The 23805-nt window shown below is 40.9% G+C and overlaps 3 protein-coding genes across 6 annotated transcripts; all 3 read right to left on the bottom strand.

Annotated features, from left to right (window-relative positions):
- Positions 1 to 335: 335 nt before the first annotated feature.
- On the bottom strand, positions 336 to 6148 carry LOC6546041. The gene is made up of 3 exons (XM_001971693.3): positions 5312 to 6148; positions 2174 to 2615; positions 336 to 1120 (listed from the first exon to the last, which is right to left on the bottom strand). Exons 1-3 carry the CDS (start codon positions 5312 to 5314, stop codon positions 564 to 566), a joined length of 1002 nt encoding a protein of 333 aa, XP_001971729.1. The 5' UTR covers positions 5315 to 6148; the 3' UTR covers positions 336 to 563.
- A 125-nt stretch (positions 6149 to 6273) lies between these two features.
- LOC6546040 lies at positions 6274 to 8584 on the bottom strand. The gene is made up of 2 exons (XM_001971692.3): positions 7971 to 8584; positions 6274 to 7912 (listed from the first exon to the last, which is right to left on the bottom strand). The coding sequence occupies exons 1-2, from the start codon at positions 8022 to 8024 to the stop codon at positions 7616 to 7618; spliced, it is 351 nt and encodes a 116-aa protein (XP_001971728.1). The 5' UTR covers positions 8025 to 8584; the 3' UTR covers positions 6274 to 7615.
- Positions 8585 to 8655: 71 nt separating this feature from the next.
- LOC6546039 lies at positions 8656 to 18778 on the bottom strand. 4 transcript variants are annotated; one of them, XM_026976840.1, is made up of 5 exons: positions 18695 to 18778; positions 9706 to 9992; positions 9198 to 9364; positions 8948 to 9070; positions 8656 to 8885 (listed from the first exon to the last, which is right to left on the bottom strand). In XM_026976840.1, exons 2-5 carry the CDS (start codon positions 9767 to 9769, stop codon positions 8817 to 8819), a joined length of 423 nt encoding a protein of 140 aa, XP_026832641.1. In that variant the 5' UTR covers positions 9770 to 9992; positions 18695 to 18778; the 3' UTR covers positions 8656 to 8816. The 4 variants fall into 4 exon arrangements, with proteins under 4 accessions (XP_026832641.1, XP_026832643.1, XP_026832642.1 ...); XM_026976842.1 differs by having other exon boundaries at positions 9706 to 9988; positions 18695 to 18776; XM_026976841.1 differs by lacking the exon at positions 18695 to 18778 and adding an exon at positions 18018 to 18180.
- Between the last annotated feature and the right edge of the window lie 5027 nt (positions 18779 to 23805).

The raw sequence follows: 23805 nt of genomic DNA, 5'->3' as shown, positions 1-23805 counted from the left end.
TGGTAATCGTTTTCCAGCCTTCAGGCTACCGAGAAATAAATCAACAAAACACCGTCGACGAAATCCGCAATGTCAAGACATGACTTGGACTTCCATTTCAATGTTCGCGATAAAGCCGATGATTAGACGCGGCACACGCCCCAAAATGTGGCCAAAGAAATCTCGGCGGTGGCAGACGTACCCGTCAAAAGGCCAATTAATCACAGACCCCCGAAAGCTCAGCCAGAAACTACTGAAACCGAACCAATCGACTTTCTTCGCAGACCCATCAATCACGATCTACTGGGTTTTTAGTGGTAATAGTTTCGGCCAGCTCAAACAAACGGTGGCATACATCTCTTTCATTACGACTATTTATTACAAATTATCATTGATTTTGGGGCTTTAGGGCTAGTTAGGGTTTAGGGCAAATAATTTAATTAAACACTAGGCTCGTAACTATAGTTTTAGGTGTACGTAAAGCTGCGTCCTCGTAAAGTCGCTGACTAAATGTGTGCTAGCTAATTAAACGCGGTGGTCGTTGACTTCCATGTGGAACTCCCATCAAGTGGAAGAGCTCTTGCTCAGCGGATGAGGTGTCTCGCCCGGTACTTCGTGGGCAGCAGCGACATGGGATCCGTATTGTTGGGCACCTCTCCGGCCACTGCTCCCACGGGCTGGCTATCCGTGAACTGACCCGTGGGTGCATAGGCTCCATAGGGATCCGATCGACTGGCCCATCCACCCGACTGCGACTCATACTGGTAGCCCTGGCCAGCGAGTTGAGCCTGAGTCTGGGCATTTCCATGGATGTGCAGGTGAATCTCCTTGCTGGGGGGCTGGCCAACGCCATGGCCACTCAATCCAGTGGAGCCCCACGACTCCTTGGCATGGGGATTCCAGCCCGGGTAGTTGAAGGACGGCGCCGTGTTCTCATACTGTCCAAAGAGACTGGACTTCAGGGTAAGGAACTTTCCCAGAATGGCAATGGCATTCATCGCCACTAGAACCTTGAGCAGGAACAGCGATTTCATGCCAATGGCGACCAGAAAGGCAACCATCGCCGAAAGAACTCCAAACTTGAAGATAATGGGTATCAAGGCCATTTGAAGTCGACGGATCTTGCCGAAGGTACGCCCCTCTGAAACATACAAAATGAATTGCAAAATAAATAAATTGTTTAAAAAATAAGTCTAATACTTTTAAGAAAATGTTATTTCTGAAAGTTTATCTTTACGTAATATTAAAAGTATAGCTTAATTAATCCCAAAGGCTGAGAAAGCATACAGGTGAAGTTCATAAAAATATCCATTAATTCCTAAAGTGGCTGTGGCGCCGCTGCCCAAAAGAAATTCCGCTGAGTTTATCTACCTCAACTGCTATAATTTCATCAATAAACAGAGCTGAACGCCATGCGAAAGTCCAATAAAAAGCAATTCGCAAACAACGAAAAAAAGGCCAGCAAAAATATTTTCTCACCGCTTAAAGATGAGCCGTCTTATTTAATAAATAATTTGAGCGGCTCTAGAAAAGATGCGGAAAGCGAAATTACATATACATATATAGACGTATATCACAACTCGAAGTCCGTGATGATTTTTTCTCAACTCTTTGGTGCTAACACCTTTTAGCGGCTTTTGCTGTTTGCTTAGCGGCTACAGGTTTCATTGAAAACGAAAGTGTCAAGAGGCAGGGCTCTGGGAAATCGGCTTTGATTTGAAAAGCCGCTAATCATCTGGGGGGCAGATGCAATCAGCCTAAATGAGACACGCACTGAGCTGATATTAAATGAGCGCTCTAATTGCTGTGTCCACAAAGAGAAAAACGGTCTTAGTCTGGCTCACATCGAATAAAGTAACATGTGAAATTGAAATTTCAATTATATCATACCAATCGTTAAATTGTATGACCGCTTTGTAATTATACACATATCTAACTGATAGATGTATGAAGCAACCCCAAAAATTATGTAATATGTGTCATTAAACACAAGCACTTTCCTAGTTAGTGTTTAATACGATTGTATGACCTCTTTTAGAAAATATCTGAGACTTTGTCTCTGAATTACTGAATTGACTTTAAAAGTAAGTGGTATAAGCTTGGTCTCTTTCTTTCGGTGTACGCCGTTTAAACTGCGTTTTGTCTGGTATTTGCCTTTTTAATCTTTTGTTTTTCTTTCTTTGAGGGGACTCACCCACTGCTGAGCTGCCGGACGAGGGCTTCCCGTCGTCGGTATCGTCATCGCCGAATAGGCTTTCACCCAGATCGCTGCGCAGCCAGCCCCACAGAGTGCGAACCATGCCCCAGACACTGAGATCTGTGGGATCCGTGGCTGCCTGCACTGCATTGGGGTTCTTGTTACTCGATGCCGCTGCTGCAGCTTCTTTGTCAGCCGCATTCACCGCAGGTTCCTCCGCGTCCTCCTCGTCGTCATCGTCGTCGTCGTCGTCGTCATCCTCACCAGCATCTTCATCGTTTTCCTGCTCGATTGGAGATGCTGCTGGCTCCAGCTCGGGCTTTTCCGATGTTTTTTCGACCTTCTTCGTTATCTTGGCAGCAAAGGCACTGCTCAGGCAGCAAAAGGCCAACAGAAGCAGCAGCAACGAGTGCCGCGCACTTGAACTCTTTGTGAGAAACTGAAAGTGGAAGCAGCAGAGAAATTATATCAGTGTGTGCCAGTGTTTGTCTCTCATTGTCCGAGTAAAAAGGGCATTTCATCATTGCAAGGTGCGGATGTTGCGTAAACAAAAGACTTAGGAAACGAACCTGTTGGCACCTTGCCGTGTCGTGAAACGCACTTTAGAATCCACTTTGAACCATTTCAACGCCTTAGGTTATAAAATGTTTTATGGCCTCACCTTCGTGCGAAAGCATTTCCCATTTAAAGCTCAACCAGACGACTATTGTGTAATCCAACATTTTTTAGCGCTAAACATATTTTGAAGACTGCCGCCGATAGCAATTTATATGTAAATTTAAAAGGTTGCAAAAAATATGTCACGTTGTATAAAGTAGTGATTTATTTACCAACAAGGCAGCCGGACACAGTGAAATTTAAGCTGGTTATTTTGTTATACGTTTAACGAATAATCTTTTTGTATAATTCTTTATGAGAGTTTAATGCGATTTATTCAATTGTTTAAAAGTTGTTCACAATTCATCTTTTATAACTTTAAAGCAACACACAAAAGCTATGACTCATTGAGTATTTAATATTCCCACCGAATCTCTTAAAAAACAAGGTACGCAACCTTCACTTCTACTTAATAATATTTAATCTACGAACACCAAAAAACGGAAAGTCATTGCTCACAAGCTTTCCATTTTCAATTCACCAGCAGAACTCTTAGAAAAGAGAAATATAATTGTTATACCTAATCACTAAGAGCCCACGGGAATGGAACTATGTTATTTCCAAAACAATAACCCCAACAAAAGGTAAACAAATTATGTGGAGCTAACGGTCGGCTTCATTTCCCAAAAGAATATTTCTCAAAACGTTGGCGATGTTTTAATTAACTGGCCCAAAAGAATTTGCGTGGCAAAATACAGATGCCAAGAATTTGCGACACGTTTTGCATTCCCTTGGATTTTTGTGATAAAATGTGATTGGTGGCCTTTTGTGAGGCCTTATTGTTTTGAATGATTCGCTTTTTTATTAGTAGGCCAAATGCCTGTGTGCCCAATTGGATTTGACTCCAAATGTAAAAGGAAATCTATTTTGGCATGGCCTTGATTTAAATATAACTGAGCGAGAAAATTGATTTGAATATCGTGTAGGTCTAAAGATGCGGGAAAACAAAGAAGAAAGTCTTTCTCCGGTGATGCAACAGCCGAGAAAATGCATTGTTAACTATCAATTTATCTGTGTACATTGATTTACATAATTTTCCAGTTCGGATTGACAGACTGAGCTCGGTTTGTCGGCTTAGTTTCACTGCGTATTTGTTTTAAACACGATCCCAACCTGTTAATTAACATCTTCTGAGTTGTTTCATCATCAGACCTAAGCGTTATCACATCTGACACACTCACTTTCAGGCCACCTTCTCGTACATTATGGGTGAAATCTCATCGACTTCATCGGGCTTATATGTAAATTTAAACCGAAAATATTTGCACTTGCTGACGAGCAAGATTTCGCCTGGAATTTCGAGGAATTGATGCGAGCAACCACAAAATTGTTACCAACTTATGATTCGGTAGACTTAATCCGGTTGATGGGAATTGGCATAAATGTTCGGACAGACCTAAGGAAATGTTTTCACACACTAATCCCGTGAAATTTCCCCTAATTATGCATTTATCACATTAGTCGAATAAGTAGTCAACATTTTGAAATCGTTTCTGTCTGGCGCACGGCCTATTTAACATTGGTAATGAAAACAGCGAAATTAAGGGAATTATATCTAAATGTTATAAACCTTATTATACACAGGCATTTTGTTAATACAGCCAGGCTTCCTAACTAAACATTTATTGATTATAATTGTAATTAGAGCAGCAATAAATTCCCGGAACTTTCGTTTCACGTGGGTGTAGCACGCATTTTATGATTTTATTACATATCGTAAACATAAAACCATAAAATCCTAAACTTATCTCTTGGCTAATTACGCATTTGAGGTAAGGCTTTCTTTGTTTGTTGCTGGGCTTGTCATAATAAAAACTATGAGCTAGTAAAGTTGTTTGTAAAACAACCCATGATGCAATTAAATGGCACGTGGTTGGGGCAGCCAATTTAAGCATTCGACCATTATCTAATGTCAATATAATGTCGGAGTTCGCGACACGACCATGTGGCGGAAATGTGAATGTGTGGCATTAAGTTTAGCAGCCAAGTTAATAACAGCTCGGGGGTTTTACCAACAATTGAAAACTGGCCTCAATGAAAACACGCCTCAAAAGAAAGTCTTGGCCTGAAACTAGCCAAACAAACAACTGATTTTTGTGCCAAGAATTGTTAGCATTTGTCACACTGGCTTTTTGGCCAACATCTTAAAACTTTTGTGATTTGTGTGCTATGGTTGCTTTTCTTTTCACAGAGGTTGTGGAAAAGCGATTTGGGACAGTTGATGTATGCTCAGAATTCCAATGAACAATGCACCGCAAAAACAGATGTATTATATGAACCTTGAGTTCAACGCCAAAAATCGTGGCGCCTATGGTATAAACATTATTTAGAAAACATACATTAAATATACAATTACGATATTTTGACTAAATACAATGAAGTTGGCGCCCAAAGTGAGGCCTTATCCATTCTGTGTATATGTTAGATTTTTCCGGTGTGCTAATTGAACTTGACCGCTGGTCTTAATTTTGTACTTACCATAATGAAGGCTGTGACTATTTGATTAGTGTACGATAATTGCGGCACCAGCTGCAGCTGTATCCTGAGTTTTAGGTGATTGATTTGGACCACTTTCACGCGAATCTATGGCAGACACGCAGATGTTGGCCGAAAAATAAATATACACGATACTTCAGCTGAATTGGCCAAGGAGTGGAGATAGCTTGGAATCGAGTTCGCATGGAAAGCGACTGCAACGCTTGAGATGTGCCCGTTGACTGGCAATCTGAGTTGGCCTCGGCCACCAGGTAAGATCCACCGTCTCTGCCGCGGCCAACGCCGCTGCTCGGACTTTTGGTGGATGCGGACCAGTCTTGGCCAAGTCGGCGCTTCTTCGCGCTGTCTGCTTGGCTACCGACAACTTGTTGGCACTCTCGCAAAGCCAGAGACACACGCTCTCCCAGTTACAATTTCGTTTTCAACACTTTCTTCACAATTTCCCCTAAACGGCGGCAGCAGCCACCAAAAACTGCAAAGTCAATGTCTCCATCTTGGCTCTATCTGCATGTATCTCATCTCTTTTCTTCCTGCATAAACTGCCTCTATTACGAATTGTCGTGCAATGGCTCAGAGCATGAAAACGGTTTGTGAACGTGACACTACGCACAACTGACGTCACTGAATTGGTAGTACTTGCACCCAGTGCCCTCTTACATATGGTACTTGTTTTTATTGGTATAGGAATTTATAGGAATGTTGGAAAGGAATTTTAAGAAGCATTCCACTTTATTTAATAGTCTGTTTTTCCTTACAATTCAGCGAACAACTAACATGTCAGACGATTTCGGAGTGCAATGTTGGCCAAAAAGCCATTCAGCTAATGAGGGAAAATGCGTTCATCAACACCAATGGCGTTCTGCTGCATTTAACCCATCAAAAAGTGAATTGCATTACTTCAAATTAACTAATTGGGAATACAATATAATTCCACAATTTCCACAAAAGAGCACTTCGAGGCTTTGGGAGATTAATGGGTTTTGCGGCTTTCTCGTTTCGTGTTTCGTCTGCATGGTGGTAAGCTGATGCCAAACATTTTTGCCGGCTACCTTTTACAAGCCATCCGCCGCTTTGGGCCGCGTTTCGTGTTTCGATTGTATTGACCCATTTCCCCACTACGCAGTTTCTCCCTCTCTTTCTGTTCGACCCGGTGGCTCTCTTTCTTTTACGCACCTAACCCATTCACATTCTCTGAAGATCATCTGTCTCAAGCGATTTGCATGATAATGCGGATACTTTGGGCTTAAGTTCTATTTGAAGAACCCTTTCAAACCGCATCGAAATGTTTTGATTTGTGGCCCATAAGTGTCACAGTTCTGTGAGGAAGTTACAGTTAACCAGAACATTCTCCAGAAATGCATAAAGTCCAGATCTTATAAACAGGCTGTCATTTAACGATCTTACCCTTTATTAGCATTACATCAAGTGAAGTTGCCACATATCGCTTACATAAACAATGCAGGTTCATTGCTCTGGGTGGTGGTGCAGTATAAACCAGGGGTTTGTCCAAATCATTACATAATGGTAGGCAACTGGAACTAGCGATTGTCTGCGAAAACCGTTAGGTACATGAGTTCAGGTTCAGGTTCAGTCGGAGGTTGAGCTCCGGGTTCGGGTTTACCGGCTCGTCGGGTTGCTCTATGACAGTGGCAACGAGACCCCCTTCATATAAAGACCTCCCCGAAATACTATACCAAAAAGTTCCATTCAGCATGGTGATCCTAACGGTTGTCACACCTTTCGCGTTTTGGACCGCTCCACATTCTGGCTTATCAATATTTTTCTGGTTTGCATTTTAACAAGGGACTCATATTTCCCAGACATTCAGGCCTTTCATTCTCCCAAAGCAATTAGCTATCTTAAGCGGCCCAATTACGTTTCAGATTTCCCTTTTATAGGGCTTATCTTTGATTTTCCATTCTGAGAGAGAGACTTCTCACCATTGGGCCATCTTAATAGACCAATTGCCTTGTAAGTTACGAGACATTTTTATGGATCGAAAAATATAATAACATCTGACTAAGATCGGAAAATTTTCAAGCTGTTTTCTACATAGCCTTGCAATTGTTTGTAGAGTATAGTTAAATTTTTCCACAACTAGTGCTAATGAATGTAATTTAGAACCAGACCATTTTGTTTTTAATGCAATAATTACAACTAACTAATGGTTTGTTTTGCCCATGAGCGTACGTTTTTTTGAAAGCGCCTACTTTAAAACAAAATAAATATTTTATTTGCATTGTCTGAACATCTAACAAACGAAAAACACTTAGCCATAGTTAAGGACTACTTCTTGCCCACACTCGTTCCATAAACATTCGCATAGTAACTTAGCCAATTGGAATTGCTCAACGTGGCATATGGATTATAGTAGTTGGTGTTGTAGTACGTGGGAAACAGATATTGGCCGATGACATAGGGCCAGATCCTAATCTGCGTACTGGTATAGGAACTCGGTGTCGTATACGTGCTGTAGTAGTAAGGATACGGCGTCGTCTGATAGTAATAGTTGTTCAGGCTGGAGAACGTGGGACTCGGCGTGTAGTAGGGGTTATATTGTGTGTAGTATTGGGCAGATCCAAGCTACAATTTAAATGAATTAAATAACATAGAATTATAAATCACTCGGTGTAGGACTTACTGCCAGCAGGACTGCGATGAGCAGCAGAGAAAAATAGCTCGTGTAGTGTGACATTTTGATAGAGAATCGTTTCCAAACTGACTATTCTGAAATCGGACCAGTTCAATTTATAAAAATTTTATGGGAGAGCCGACAATTTCACGCCCCGCTGACAGATGCCAATTTTCGCAATTAAATTATTCTTTTTTCTGGCCGGCACCTTCGTCATTGAACTTGACTCATCCGGGTTACGTTCGGTACCAGCAACGAATATTCTGGGGGGTTGTTTACCCATAGACATGGAGATAGATTATGTAGCTGTGGATTCCCGTGACGTGTGCAACAACAACGTTAAACGTTATGAAATTAGCGAAAATGGTGCAAACATTTTGTTAAGTCAATTAATTGGGCAAGCATTAGCGTAGCAATTTGATTTGTTTTTATTATTTCGGTTTAAGATTGCTTACAAATACGAAGATTATTTGTAAATTATATAATAATGTGGCGGACCCATCCGAGGTTGTTCCGGGTGTAACGAATGGAAAGTTATACTTATAGAATGGATTGGAAATTTCAATGGAAATGGAAATGGAAGTGGGGACCATCTCTATATACATTATATACACAACACGACTCCTCTCGCACGACTCAATTAATTAGACTACAATACAAAAGTACAAAACGAAACTCAACAAAATCGTCAACAGGCGCTTAAATTATATCATCTCATTTGGATGGAATTTTACTGATTCTCACACTTTTTTCTTCTTTTCAGTTACAATTACTCAGCGTTTTGCATACGGCGTTTAATTTAATTAGTTTGTTTGCTTTTGGAGACACAATAAATATTTAATTAAGTGCAATCGTTCAGTAATCCTCGTCGTCTTCATCTGGCGGATCTGTGGCGTAGGTCAGTTCGTTCAGGTAGAACCATTTCTAGGGTATGGTATAGCTCATAAGTACGTGTTATCACAAGTAGGGGGTATCATAGAACTCACGGGCGACTCTGTGCAGTTAAAGTTGTAGTCCCAGTCACAGATTCTGTACTCCTGGTTAAAGCTCGTCTCATTGGCGCACAGATGGGGAATTCGATTGCCCTCCTCGTCGCACATGTGAAAGATCTGTTGAATGGAGCATATATATTATATATAGTATACTTTCGGGCTGTAGGAAAACTCGTTCAAAGCTCGGATTAAGCTCCATTGCTTCTTTCTTCTCGAGAGGGCGGGAATGCCCCCATTTTCTCACCTGGCAATTGTACTCCATGTCGGCATAGAAGCCCACCGAACGCCTCTTGCAATCGAACGAGAACGTTATGTTATCTAAATTCGTCCATTCCTTCGTCTTGTGATTTTGAAATACTGGACTGGCAGGCTCTTGGCCCTCGACAGCAATGGCGGCCAGCAGGATGGGACCTGCAAGTGGGAAAGTGCATCGATTTTAGTTAACATAGGAAACGTTTGCTGCAAAGGAAGCTCCTTTATTGGCCAAAAAGTAAATTCAATTCCACTAATTTGGCCAGCCTGGTAGCCAGGTGTGTTGCCTCTTTCGCCGGTCTTCCTGCTGCTTCGCCCACAGTGACCATGGCCAATTTCTTAAGTTATTTGGCTCACGCATGGCCCAAACACACAGCACACTGACCGATGACAGACGGTTAGCGTTAAGCGAGTGGCTTAATCGACGCACTTAGCATTTAATTTGTGTCTCCGTCTCCACTTGACTGGAAATTGAAGTCTTTATTGAGGCCACTACTCACCTAGTAAAACGCCGGAAAGCCATAAAATTCTATAACTGTAAACCATTTTTGTGGCGTTGGACATTTTGGCGTGAATTTTGCTTTTTTTCCTGACCGCTCCGTTTTGATATCACGCTGAAAATCCAAATCACGATCGTCTCTCTCTCTCTCTCTCTCTCTGTCGCACTCACTCGCCCTCTCGCTCGCTCTTCTGGCCTCTTGCTACGCGTCCATTTAGCTGGCTCTGTTTTCAATTAGGAAGCGTGTCTTCGGTTTATGGCCGGCACATGGCTAAAACGGTGAGCTGGCTTGAAAAGAAAACAAAATCAGTCGGAATGGAAGTGCGCTACAATGTGTTGAATTAGGGTATTAATAGGGGGTTAATAATCAACCAATATATTCTTGGAAGGTAGCAATTTTCAGATAGCAATAGCAATTATCCATTTGAATAATTATAGCAATTTTGTGACTACTGCAAGCATCGCAACATTGCTACTTTGTTAATGCCTTAAATGAATAACTTGTTTTCTGTATCTCTTAAAGAAGAATATAAAGTAGTTTCGAGTCACGCGCTAGTTATGAAATTCTGTAAGCAAATGCCAAACTTGGCCACATCTTTTGCTTCCTTCATCCGCAGGTTGAAGTGGGCTGTCGGCCTATTAGTATTACCAAACCAACCAGACGGGGCTTAGACGCAATTTACATGCCAAACCCACGCGGCCAAGACTTTGGCCTGACTCATCATCATCGTCAGCCGGATGTTCCCCAGCAATCATCTCTGCTAATGGATTTTCTTCAAAATGCAGCTGACACCAGTGGAAACCACTCGAAATCTCAAAAAATGAGTAATCCGCACCTTGTTTGGGCCAACAGGATATATGTATCGACAATCGCTGACCCACTTCGCTGCCATTCAAAATTCTTTTCTATGCCTTCAACGAAACTGAAAGCAAATTCTTCTCATAATGGACAAATTCCACATCAATCATACTCGAACGTTGCCAAATTAACATCAAATGAGTAGAAACGATTTAAATCGCCATTAAAAGGCAATCAGCCAATGGCAGTTTCAATCGACAAAAAGAATCTACTTATGCAAAAACTTGTTTACTGCTTTTTCCAGCGAAGTGAGTGATTTATCTTGAAATTTGTATGGCTGATTGTACTTTTCAGCTGCGAGTGAAAAAAGGCCATGTTCGACCTTGTGGGCTCAATTAAATTGTCAACCCTTTCGGATTGGCGATTCCCTTGGTTAAGCCAACTCTTTCACTTGGACCCCGCGGAAATCCTTGACATTTTATCGCAATTTATGGCCGCCGGATGCGTAGTCGCTGTCGATGGCTAAAAAGGCCACGAAAGATCCCAGCCAGACGAAATAATCGTAAATCGTCTTTATCTCAACCTCCCGCGCAACTAATTTTCAGCGCCAGGAGTTGGGATCACGCCTGCATCAAAAATGAATGATTCGCAACATTTTTGCCATCTCTCTAGTCTCTCAGCTCCGTGACGAAGTGAAGGCAGTCTTAAGGCGACGTAAAAGGTCATCAGTGCCAGCCACCAGGCGATGGCAAAAAACCATCTTCACGCAAAACTGGTAAAAATTTCATGGATCGCGTGGTTGGGCTGTTGGCCAGAAGGGGTCTCCCGGGCGGCCCTGGATGAGCGTCTCTGAACAAAGAGGCGCCTCCGAGATGACACAGCAGTCATCCAGCTGTCCATTTGGGCAGCCCGTCTCTCGCCGTCTTGGCGCTGGCGCCTGTGACAATTGGTCAAAATCCCCCCAAATCCCCTTGACCCTCCTCTCTCTCTCTCTCTTGACGTAAAACGGTTGGAGAGTTTTCGAAGCTCTGGGCTAATGGGAAAACACTCAAGCAGCTCCATATGACGCCTACAAATCCTTAAGAGGCTTTGGGCCGCAAAGTAATTAATTTTAACGGATTTCAGGCATATTTGCAGTTTGGGGTAATTGATAGTTGGATACCAGCGCTCTTACATTTGTTTCATTGTTTAGTTTTAAAGGGTAAGTTTATCGTAAACTTTTAAAGTGAATACGGCATAAATAAACGGATGCTTATATAAATATATACCTATATAAAACAACCAACTTTAAGGATTATTTACTCTTTGCTATTACTATTTAATATTTATTTACTCTTTACTATTGACTCTTGCCAATTTTAAGGATGTTTATTTAGATATAAAACTAGACTCTTGTCAATTTAAAGGATATTTATTTAGATATAAAACCAGACTCTTGGCAATTTTAAGGATGTTTATTTAGATATGAAACCAGACTCTTGCCAATTTAAAGGATTTTTATTTAGATATAAATCCAGACTCTTGCCAATTTAAGGTATTTTTATTTAGATATAAAACCAGACTCTGGCCAATTTTAAGGATGTTTATTTAGATATAAATCCAGACTCTTGCCCATTTAGAGAAGGTAGAGTAGCACAATTGCCTGCTTTGAAAGGATGAAAGCCTCGGTGACTCGAAACATTGTCATGGGCATTTGGACTTCGTTGATGACTGGCCCAAAAGAAGAAGATCCCTCACTCGGGTATTCCCCCCATATTCATGGCATCCTCACTTTTGACATTTTCTGACGAGCGTGAGAAGCGACTGCTGCCTTGGTGCCTCAATACTATAAACCATAGACCATAGACCATGGTTGCTAGAGTCTAAGCTCGAGAGAGCCCATCTGGCTGGTCCATCAATACCAATTGGCGGTGGCTGGTTGACTCCGCATTGGCCGCATTCTGCTGGCCAGCGGATTCCTCGGATGCAACTGGCAAGTACAAAACTGGGGGCCATCTGCATGCCACGAGCATGTGTGGCATTCATTTTGAAAACACATTTTGAAAGTGCCATTTTACATTTTGTGCTCGGGCTTTTGTGGTCGTTTTTTTTATTTTTTGGTTTTTGGGTTTCGGTGGACTCTCGTTGATTGGGTTTGTGGCTAATTCGGAAGTTTGTTGGCGTTGCCTTGCGAAACATCGCACTAATTTGTTAATTTCTGACGCGTAACCGAGGGCGCAATGTTTTATGGCATTTTGGCTCTGTAAATTTATGCAAATTTATCAAATTAAATTGTTTCTTCATGAAGCAACGGCGTGAAGGCAAAGAAAGTGGTGCCCTTGAGTTCACTTATGTTCATGTAGACTTTACTCCTGCTACTTGATATTCGAAAAAGTAAGTTAGATATCATTTCATTTTAATTTGTTTGGATCATATTGAATGAGGCATTGCATACTGGCAAGATAAATATATTTATCGATGATTAAACAATAAACAAAAAGTTAACAAGGCCGATAGGAGGCAATTTTTTCTGCTCCAGCATGTGCAACAATGTGAGGTGAATAGGCAAGAAAAGTAAAATGGAAAAGCGGGGAAATTATTTCACGTACTTGTGCACATCTGTGTGTGTGTATGTGTGTGTGTGCAGCAGCGGAAGCGTCGCTAATTGGCGGAACTGCCGCTCAGCAGCGGCAACAATGGCTGGAAAAATAAAAAGCGGCAAAAATATGTTGAAACCCGGCGATGACGACACCTGAGATGGCTTATTGCCACCACCACGCCCCGCCGGAACTGATCGGCTGGGATCGGATCTCGCATCTTCCAGTCTCGGAGATCGGATCTCTGATCTCGGATAGATGGCCAGCACTTGCATAACCGGGCGGCAAACATGGCCTAATCATCTCATCCGACTCCCAAGTAGCGGTTAGCCAAATTGATTAGGCCGACAGCGTTGACACTTCAAACTTGGGCTTTTGCACACATTTCGAATTCGGAAAAGCACGGCGAAACACCGCGAACAAATGACAACGATAAATGGATGCCGTTTAATTGAGCCGCGGTCCAAATGAAAAACCCGCTTGACCAGCAAACCCCTCCTGGAATCCCCGCCCACTTCCGCCCCCTCGCCGTGCGGGCAACGACGATTATTGGCCTTGAAAAATTCGGTACGCAGAAATGCGCTTAATGCGAAAAATCAATATTGCTAAAAACTCAAAACATACTCACACATCCAGCAGCAAGTCAACGAGAAAAAATAAAACCAAAAAGAGCTGACAAGTTGATCGCTCGGCTCAGTAAAACCGGCTTAAACGCGGACTTGCACTAAAACGAAGCAATCAAAGCAAACTTAAAACTATACAGCTACACCAAAGCTCACAAATTTAACATAAATTGCTAAAAACAGACTTAGACGTCTCCCTAACGTGTTTGAAAAGGATGATAGGGAAATTACCTAGGAAAATCAAAGCAGAAATCTATAATTATATATTCAAATGCATATTTACATTTGCACAAAACGAAAACAGCATTTAAAATTAAAAAAATTGAGGAAAGCCTTTGGGGCTTTAAATATAAAATTAAAATACGATTGAGTCAGATTATAGATATTATCAAAGTGATAAAGTTTGTAAGCACCAAGACATTTATGTTTAAAATTATATAAAAGCAGCTATAGTAAATCACGTGATGTACTTTTATAAATATAAACTCATTTCAATCACCAAAGGTAATATAATTTTGGATAATTGTATAAATTGAACTTAAACACATCTCAATGCTGAACAAGTGGCACCATTCATGAAGGGATTATTTTCCTGACGAAAACACATAACATTTGAATCCCATTGATATCTGTCCGACCTAATAATTAAGTTAGGCAATAAAAAGCCTGACAGCTTATGGCCATATTTTGATGGTTTATTTTTATTAGTTTAAGGAAACAGTTCGACGCAAACGATAAATAATGAATTTATAGATCCATTAAATTGGAAATACCGCTTGGCCTGGAGAGGAAACTAAATTCAATGCTCAAGTTTAAAGAAAGTCAAGTGACAACTCGTTTGGCAGTGGGAAAATATAAGCCAATTAATTGCATTAACTGCATCTTAATTTCTTGTTTAGGTAACCAACCATATTTCATTCGACATTGGATACGTGTAAAAAAATACCAATTAAATGGGAAACATTCATAATGAATGGTTCAGGTTTTTATCTCACAAACAGTAGCTGGCTAAGAACATTGAGTTATGGTATTAGCTGAAAAACCTTCCACCGCCGCGGCGATCAACGAGTGAATTTTTTAAATTAATCCCATTGTTTAGCCTACGAAGTTTGCGTTCAGGAAGTAGAGGTGGGCGGCTGGAAAGCGGCCTTAAAAGGTCGCACAAAACTAATAGTTAATTAAAATTCCATTAAACTGGGTTTTGATCTATCACACAATGCCAATTCAGTGATTTAAATGCCATCAGCAGCTGCCAGAGAAGAAAAGATCGATCGGCTACCGATTGCACATACAGATGTACCTCCGCTTGACCAGCAAGATAGGTTTTTCGATCCCAAGACGATGTCCATCCGTCATTAACATATCAGCTTTTGTGCTTCGCCAGAAATAACAATCGTTACAAGGGCATAACCGCCATCACCGGCTGATGATGCCGATGAAATATTTCGGTTATCTGGGCAGATACTCAGCAGACACCCAGCGCTGACTTTAAGCTGATATTTTTAGATTCGACACGGTAACATCTCATTGAAGGTGCCCTTCCTCACTTCATAGATCTGACAGCCCTCGACAAGCCAAAGATCGCAACTCATCCAATTTGTAGTGCGAACTCGCCCTGTGGCTGTCTTTAAAGTGCGGATTAGGCCTGCATCCCACAGATACAAAGATACAAGACCACGAAAGCCATCAAAATCATTAGACATTGATGCTGCCGCGGAAACCAACTATTCGCAAAGGCTACAGCATTTTTATTTTTATTTTTATTTATACATTTTTGTTATTTCGCAATCTTGTATTAAACCTTAAGCCTTAAACTTGTCGGACTTGTTAGCTCTTTTGCAAGAAATGGTGAGATATCGAGATCAAAATATGTTCGTGAGCGCGGGGAACTTTCAAGCCCGCCATTGATTCTTGTTCATATTAGTCACACATTATTTATAAAACTAAGCAAGGACATAAATGGCTAAGAGGCTTAGCTGCTGCCATAAAAACTTATGAAAATTCAGTTAATCTGCTCCTAGCTACCGTCTATTTCCAAGTATACTAATTCGTTAAATTGTTTTGTTTTGCGAATGACTCAAAAGTCTTTTTAATAGCTCCACGTCTAGAAATTTGTTTTGATTTATGATATCGGAAGTATTTGCAGTTGGAGCACATCAATTTAGGAAATACAAGTCTTTAAGAGCGTGCCAGTTTTTAAGATTGATCTTTTTCAAATACCCCAATTTATTTTCATTTTCTTGTATAACAAGTTCCATTGCTCTGCACATTTTAGCACCAAATTTATGATCGCACACTTTAAAATCTTTCCGCGACAACCATAAAGGCACTGTGACGCAAACGAAGCCATAATTTAAAAGAATTATTTAACATAAATTAAATAATTTATTTGTGCGATTATATATAACACTGTCGCCTGCCGAAAAACACACATTCATTCTCGAAACAACTTCACTTGGCATTTGGTCGCGATTGGTCGATGGCGGCTAGTCGATTCTGGTTTGATTTCTCAATTGCAAATGTAAGACGAACCGGTTGAGGCGAAACCCTTTTGGTCGAGTTCAAGGCTCGCCACGTGTCGTATACGTGATGTGCCGGCACTTGGGCAAATCCAATCCACACGTTGCACTAAACACTTTTCACACAATTAAACAGCAGCGGCACTCAGCCATTTAGCCATTTAGCCATTCAGCCAGCGGGCAACATTAACTAACTAACTTGTAATGTGGCAGCAATAAATTTTATGTAAATCGCCGCTTTTTTTGTGTAGTTTAAGTCGCATTGCAGCCACACAAGAAAACGGTACGGAGCTAAACAATGCAAATAAATTACGGCCGCGGGTACGGATACTTTGTAAGCTGATGTGCAATTGAACGCAGAGATGTACACACATGTATATGTTTGCGAAAAAAGGAGTTAAATAAATAAAAACACCCGCCATCGCAAACACAGATACTCGGCAAAAAAAGCGCGGAGATTTTCCAAGAATTCGTTTCATTGCTGCACTTGAAAACATTATTCCGTGTTCTTCTGGAATTTTGTCCATAAATTAAAAAGGAGGCTTTCTATTCTAAATGCTTGTGGCATCTTATTACCAAATATTATTACACATTTTATTTTAAAAATTTAGAGTTGAAAGTAAGCAAATGCAAAGCTTAAATGTAAAATTCATGTGCTTGGTATGCTTTCGACTACTTGAAATACCAAATACACATTTTTCCGAGTGTAGAATAAGCGGGTGGCTGCTGAGACTCTCAATCCCAATCTCAATCCACTCTCAGCTGCTGCGGCTGTTGCATTTAACCTGCAGCACCAACAACAATCGCAGCAACAAGTTATTTTTGTCCAAGTCATCGATTGCATGGCAGCTTTTGGCTTCGTCTTGGCTATGAACGGAAAATGCAAGTGACTCCATCGGATTGTTTTTATACGATTTACCGAAGAATGTATACATTCCTACAGCAAACGCAAAAAATAAATGCAAACTGAAACCAGCTACACAAAACAGAACGTTGCTAATTGAAAAAAATGGTAGGAAATTATAAAAGCTTAAATTTGCATAAAATAAACACTAATTAATGCTATCGAACAACAAGTTTATTTCGGCTATAAGGCCAAACTATAAAATTTCCAAAATGCTTTAATAAAATCAACTAAAATATTGGTTAGCGTTCCAATTAGCCTAAGAGCAGTAAAGTTATGGATGAGCATGCCAATTAGTGTATGTTACCCAGTTTGGATAAACCTAGAACTTTTATAGCCCCCCTTTTGCTATCAAGTTAGAAGATAAATCCAGCTAAGTCTCCTTACTGTTTTATTTATTAACCAAGTTTGTTTTGACATGCAAACATAAGTGCCAGCAAAAAATTAAAATAAATGAATGCGATAACTTATTAGCATCTTGCACTTTTGTGTTTAATATCTGTAAATTAGAAAGATATATTAAACAAAGATCATGCGACAGCTGCTCTCCCGCTGAGCAACTCGTTTACTTGTTCTTTGCATATTCATGTGGCACATGTGATGGCTATTCGCCGCACCATTGTTATTTGAATGGCAAAGTTTAAGGTATCATTAGCCGAACTGAGAAAATCCACTCAAACACATCGTAATAATAGCCGCTTACGCAAAGTGCTCCGATTTGTGACAGATTTTGGTGTTTTGGTAGGCATTGAATTATGCTAATGGCGCCGATAGCGATATATCATTATGTGCGTGGCCCGCAGATCGTTATGTAAGTTGTGTAAGTTCGAATTTGGAGCACACACGCATTATATAAGAGGGTTTTGCAGGCTGCACTTTGCCGAGGGCCTACCTTGATTTAGAGGTTGCACTGCGGCCGAGTATCCAAGTATCCGAAATCCGAATTAAATCCAAGAAATCCCAAGTCACTGAGGCGCTGCCAACGACTTTCTTGCCAAATCTCGAGGCTGGTGCTTAATTATTTTTTAAAAACGCATTTGCATAAGATTTTCACGCTGGGCATGCGTATATACAGAGATATTTAAATTTTGCGTTGATACTTTATGTAATGAACACTGGAAAAACTATTGATATTACGATGGTGGATTGCTATGGCTATTTCACCAGCCAGAAAACGACAACAAAATATATTTTATATATATAAATATATATATATATATATAAATATAGCTCTTTCTTCACACGCACACACACTCAAAGTCGCGGCACAGCTCAAATCGAATCGCGTATCCGTCGGATGCAAAGATACAAAGCCAAAGCTAAAAGACAAAGCAACAACCGTTCGCTCAAGCGCCCGTTGAACGAATAAAACGGCCCAAAGACTTGGGCCCAAACACTTGACTTGGTCGGCAAAAAAGGCAGACCAAAACAAAGCCAAACAAAGCCAGCAAAGTCAGAAGAAACTGTGCAAAGACAGGCGCGAAATGAAAAGTGTTTCGTTTGGAATTGTCTTTACTTGTTTGCCGTGGATTTTTGGCCAATGCATTTGTGTTGGCCTCGTTAGCTTACGGTGTGTTTTTTGGCCTGGAGACGTGAAAACGTTTGCAAAGTCGGCGCTCAACTGGTTCGCAGGCCGCCGCTCAAATTGGTTTTATACGCGGATCGGATCGGATCGCATCGCATCGGAATGGAATGAATCGCTCTCGTGCGGAGCGCACTTGTATCTCAGAGATACATCCGCTGCATTCGCAATGGCCAAAAGAGATGGCCATTGAGGTAGGTTTGCTTGGCTGCAGACTCCGCCAAGTGTGGTGGACTCGGTGGTTTCGGTAGTTTGGTGGGGCCAACTGGTTCCATTTTGGAGAATTAAGCTCCAGGTGCGAGCTGATTATTAGAGTATTATGGCCCATTCAAAATTCAGGCACTTCATCTCCAATTTCATGGCTAGGCAAATGAACGAATACTGATTAGCCAGTTCCAGCTGCTGAATATATATCGCTTTGAACTACCAGTTCTGGATGGAGCTATCTTTTTATCTCCTCCTTATACACAGGTACCCTATATGGGTATTTCTGTTTAATAGAAAAAACCCTTTTACTACGCTACAATTTCGTTTAACATTATTAGACGTGGTAATAATTTCACAAAGGAGCTTTTCTAAAAACCAACATGATTACAGTTCTTCTATACCCAATCAAAAAAGTTATCAGCCTGTTCTCGAATCGATTTGATTTTAGTGGATATCACATATCAAGAAGTCATCTAATTGCTATTGCAGATTTTTAGGTGATAAGCTTAAGTGTATTCTAGGTCTTGAGTTGTTCGCCCCAGCTGTCCTTCCTTTCACGTTTTTAATTAACATAATTAAAATGAAATAAAGGCGAGCAATGGCCGACACCACAATGGCCAACACCAGTGTATAAAATTAAATTAGCATGAGAACAACTTTTAGTTTTATTCATTTCTCTTTTTAGGTAGTTTTGAGTGATTTTTTTTTTTTTCTTTTGTTTTTTGGTTTCATTTGGGGATCTTCTGTGTGAGCGTTTCTGTTTAATTTGGAATATTTGTGGTTTTGTTATTTGGCTATGCTGCCAAGCGCTAACTTTGCGTCAAGTTCATCAAACACGTCTGATTAGGAGCCCACCCGCCTCAAGTGGCAACTGGTTGAGTTACCAACCCCCAGTCCCCGAGTATCTGGGGTTTTTGGCCAAGTGAGAGAGTCTGGTCATTTGAATGCCAAAGGCATCGCCACTGCTCTTTTCACATTTGCCGTTGGTCTTTCGGCTCTAAAAGGCAATTTATGACGAGCGCGAACAGCGAATTTATGACCGGCGGTGGATTCACAGCCGACACGGAATCAGACACCTACCCACCGGCCATTTGATGCCAAACAGCCTGGGCTTAAATGTCAAACTAATTTAGCCAAGACGCTCCACAAAAACTGGATTAATTAAAGGCGCAACGGCAGCCGCGGTCAAATTGGAGCCATTGATTGCGATCAGCTCGAAAGATACAAACATATCTCTCCCGATCCACACAATGCTAAAGTCACTGGCTGGATGACTGATTGATTAGCTAATTAAATGACTTATTGAGCACCCACTTGATGGACTATCAGTCAGATGCACAGCCTGACTGATGGAGCGAGATGAATGTGACGGGATTGGCAGGTCTGGGATTTTATTGTTGTTCAAGGGCAAAGCAGGTAATTAAATTGAATGCAGAAGTTTAATGTTAGTAAGTAATGCTTTAAAATATATTTTGTAAAATTGCAATTTAAATATCCACTAGTGTTCAATAACTTTTCAAATGGCCTCACTTTATGGGGTTTTAAAGATATGCCTCAGAAAATAGTATCTTAATAACACACTTTATCTGAGGGAACAAGGTATCTTTATGAGCGTGTATTTGAATGACCAAATACCTAGAGATCTAATAATAGACTATAGACTAGTTGATTGATTATCTTATTGGCGCTTATTGGTCGACATTTGTCATTCTATTGGCGTCGGTTGGCTAGGTAGATTTCTCGTTTGTCTGGTAATTAGCAGACTTGCTTATGTAATTATTTCAAATATTTTAATTAACAAGTGGCAACGAGCAGGGCGTATGCGCAATATCGTATCTCTTACCGACTGCACTTGGTCAATTAAAGTCGAGTGCTCCACAAGTTGGCTCTTTTCCCATATGCGATCGCCAGTGAAACCCGAAAAGGAAAGGAAAGGTGTTGACCTTGTCAGCTGTGGCCAACACGCACCGCGATCGGGCCAAAAGACACATGTCTGGTCTTACCCGGTTTGCCTTCCCCCCAAGAAAACAAAAGATAATGCAAATATGTCTGAAAACCCTTCAGAAGATCAGAAGCCGGTCTTAGCGGTCTGAAAAAGTGAAAGTTAAGCCAAGCTTAAGTCGTCCCTAAGTCATTTCAAGTTCAAGGTTGCACTTGGTCACTGGTATTTAGGCATTTTCACATTCAAAATTGATATGCCCACAGATATATAATTTTTGTGGCCCCTATATACATATATATTTGCGCTAATTTCTTGACATTTAACGCTTTCATTCAGGGGTATTTTGTTGTTGCCACACTTGATCACCAAAAATTATGTCCATAATTACGCTGATGTTAATCGATTTTTAAGTTGTATACCCCAACACATTTTGCCCCTTTTTGTGGAGCGGATTATACAACAAATATTTAACACCTTGCAGACAATGGAAGTTGGGTTTTTATCGCCGTTGGACTACTGGCTGACTCGCATTTGAATTGCTTTTCAAATCCACTCGGTAAATTAAATCGTGTAGATTCCATTCGATGGGTAATAACCCGTTCAATGCTGAAAGTCAATAAAATATCAAGTTTTAATTTATATTTTGTGCATATGTGTGCATATGTGTGTGTGTGTGTGTGTTTTTATTCGCCTTTTTCGCTGCCAAGCAGCCTAAAAGTTTGCATTCAAAGCACTCGCACCAACTGCATGTTATTATCTAGAGCATGAAATCCAACTGACCGCCTCACTGGAAACCAACTGGACTGAACTGAGCTGGACAAGTGGCTGGTGGCCAAGAGATTGCCAGCACCCCAGAATCTATCGCATAGTAATCCCCTCAAGACGGTTATCCAGTGCACTGCGATTATTTGCATAGGGTATTTATTACCTACTTAGCTTTTGGTATTAGTCATTTGCTGGTGTCGTATTTGTAACATAGTATTGAAATATGATTACTTTCATAAGTCTCTAAGTCAATTAAGTATTTGAGTTAAGAGTAAGCAACTAGGGTATAAACTAAGTAGTAACTAGTTTATTCGTGACATGATTTTTGCAGTGACAAAAAAAGCCCAATTTAATTACATACCCATTCTCCACCATTCCACCCACAATCCGTCAGGCGCCTTCCCTTTCTCCCAAGCTCCAAAACCGACCAAATAATTCTGTCTGCACTTGCCCAATCATCGCCGTTTCCGCAACTAATCTGTCTGCAGAGCATTGCAATTTACCTAAGCAGCTCCAAGCCACAGGAAAAAAAGCGGTACAGCAGCCAATGAAGTCAATTACTCAATTCCCCCCATTTTCTTGGGTACCTTGGCTGATGGCGAACAATTGCCGCTCAAAGTTGAAGTTGAATTGGCGCTGACTGCAACCGAGTCCGCCCTCTTGGCTACTGCGCGCCACTCGGATTCCGATTCAGACTAATTTTCTTGGCTTCGAGAAGAGCACACACACTCACATGTGGCAAACAGAGTGGCGAATTTGGCCGTTTTAAAGCGAAAATCGTGGTAATTGTTCCACTTCAGCAGGTGCCAGCTATTTACAAGGAAATTTACGTCTACGAAAAAATGCTTTTAGCATTAGCATTTGGATTACGAAATTCTACTTAGTTAGGACACTAACAATATCAATAAATTTAATAACATTTAACTATGCTCTTTAACCACAATTAACACACCGAACACAAATTAACCTTATGCACAATAGCTATAAACAGTAAGGCAACACAAAAGTAAAACATACAGTATTTAAGAAGACGAAATAAATGACCATTTGGGTAAAATCACAGCTGAAAAGAAATAATATCGCATTATATGCAATAAATCCGCTAATTTTCGCTTCAATTACGGTAACTTATATGCAAATCTAACCAACCACATTTCGGTTAACAATAGTGGCCATCACTGATCGCCGGATCACGTGCAGACGGCCTCAGCGGTCCACTAGCAGGGCGAGGGAGAGGGGGTTGGATGAAGGGTGAGCGAGTGGGGCGACTGTCGTCGGGCGGTCGCGTTCGTTTCTTAAGTCATTCGTTTTGCCTGACACTAAACTGTTGCACTAAAGTGTTGAGTTTGTTTTGCTGGTTTGCTGGTTTGCTGGTTTGCTGGCTGCTCTGGCTTGTTTGTTGTTGTTTGGCGCTTGTCGATTTTACAGCCAAGTTTGTTTTGGGCTTTGTGTATGTTTTTTTATATATACATTTTGAGCTTGTTGTTTTTCTACTACATTTGCCATGTAGTTGGGTCAGGTTGCAGATTCGAAAGTGGGTCAATTTATTACTGCAATGAATTGGTAATGCTGTTGATGCTGTTCGTAGCTGCTTGCAGGGCTTTTGCTTAGATTTAATTAACTGCAATCATTTGTTGCGGCTGTTCGCTGGTCGCGGTGGGCGTGTCACTCAATTAACTTCGACAAATTCGAACACATTCCGCGGAAGAAGCTGGCTCGGCGGATGGGGGAAGGTCATTCCCCGCGGCCAATGGACCAGGAATACCCATCAGCTGGATGTGGGTTAAATGTTAGCCCGTGTACTCGGGCTAGACCCATGATGATGGGCCTCACATTGCACATTGCATAAGCCGTGTGCGCAGCCGGCAGCTGAAAAATAGTAAAATCACACTCAACAATATTTCTTCTTGTTCATTGAAGAATTTCACAACATCAAATTGCTTGACCATTAAGAAAAACATAGACTCACAAAAGTCTCTAGAATGGTAAAGATATAAACACTCATATTGCTTGAAAGGCTTAAAAATTTCTGATAAAGTTTAGTTGTGTTTGTCATTGGGGTTCTTTGGATCTATCGCTTACTACATTTTATTCACCAACGTATTTAATTTTAAGGCTACTAACTTATATCCTTATTACCCTTTCTACATTTTTATTTCCTGTGCACAGACAAAAAGCAAATGG

This window comes from Drosophila erecta, unplaced genomic scaffold, assembly GCF_003286155.1.
Source record: "Drosophila erecta strain 14021-0224.00,06,07 unplaced genomic scaffold, DereRS2 tig00000021-arrow-pilon, whole genome shotgun sequence".
Lineage (NCBI taxonomy): Eukaryota > Metazoa > Arthropoda > Insecta > Diptera > Drosophilidae > Drosophila > Drosophila erecta.
This window is presented reverse-complemented; position numbering and strand designations above follow the sequence as displayed.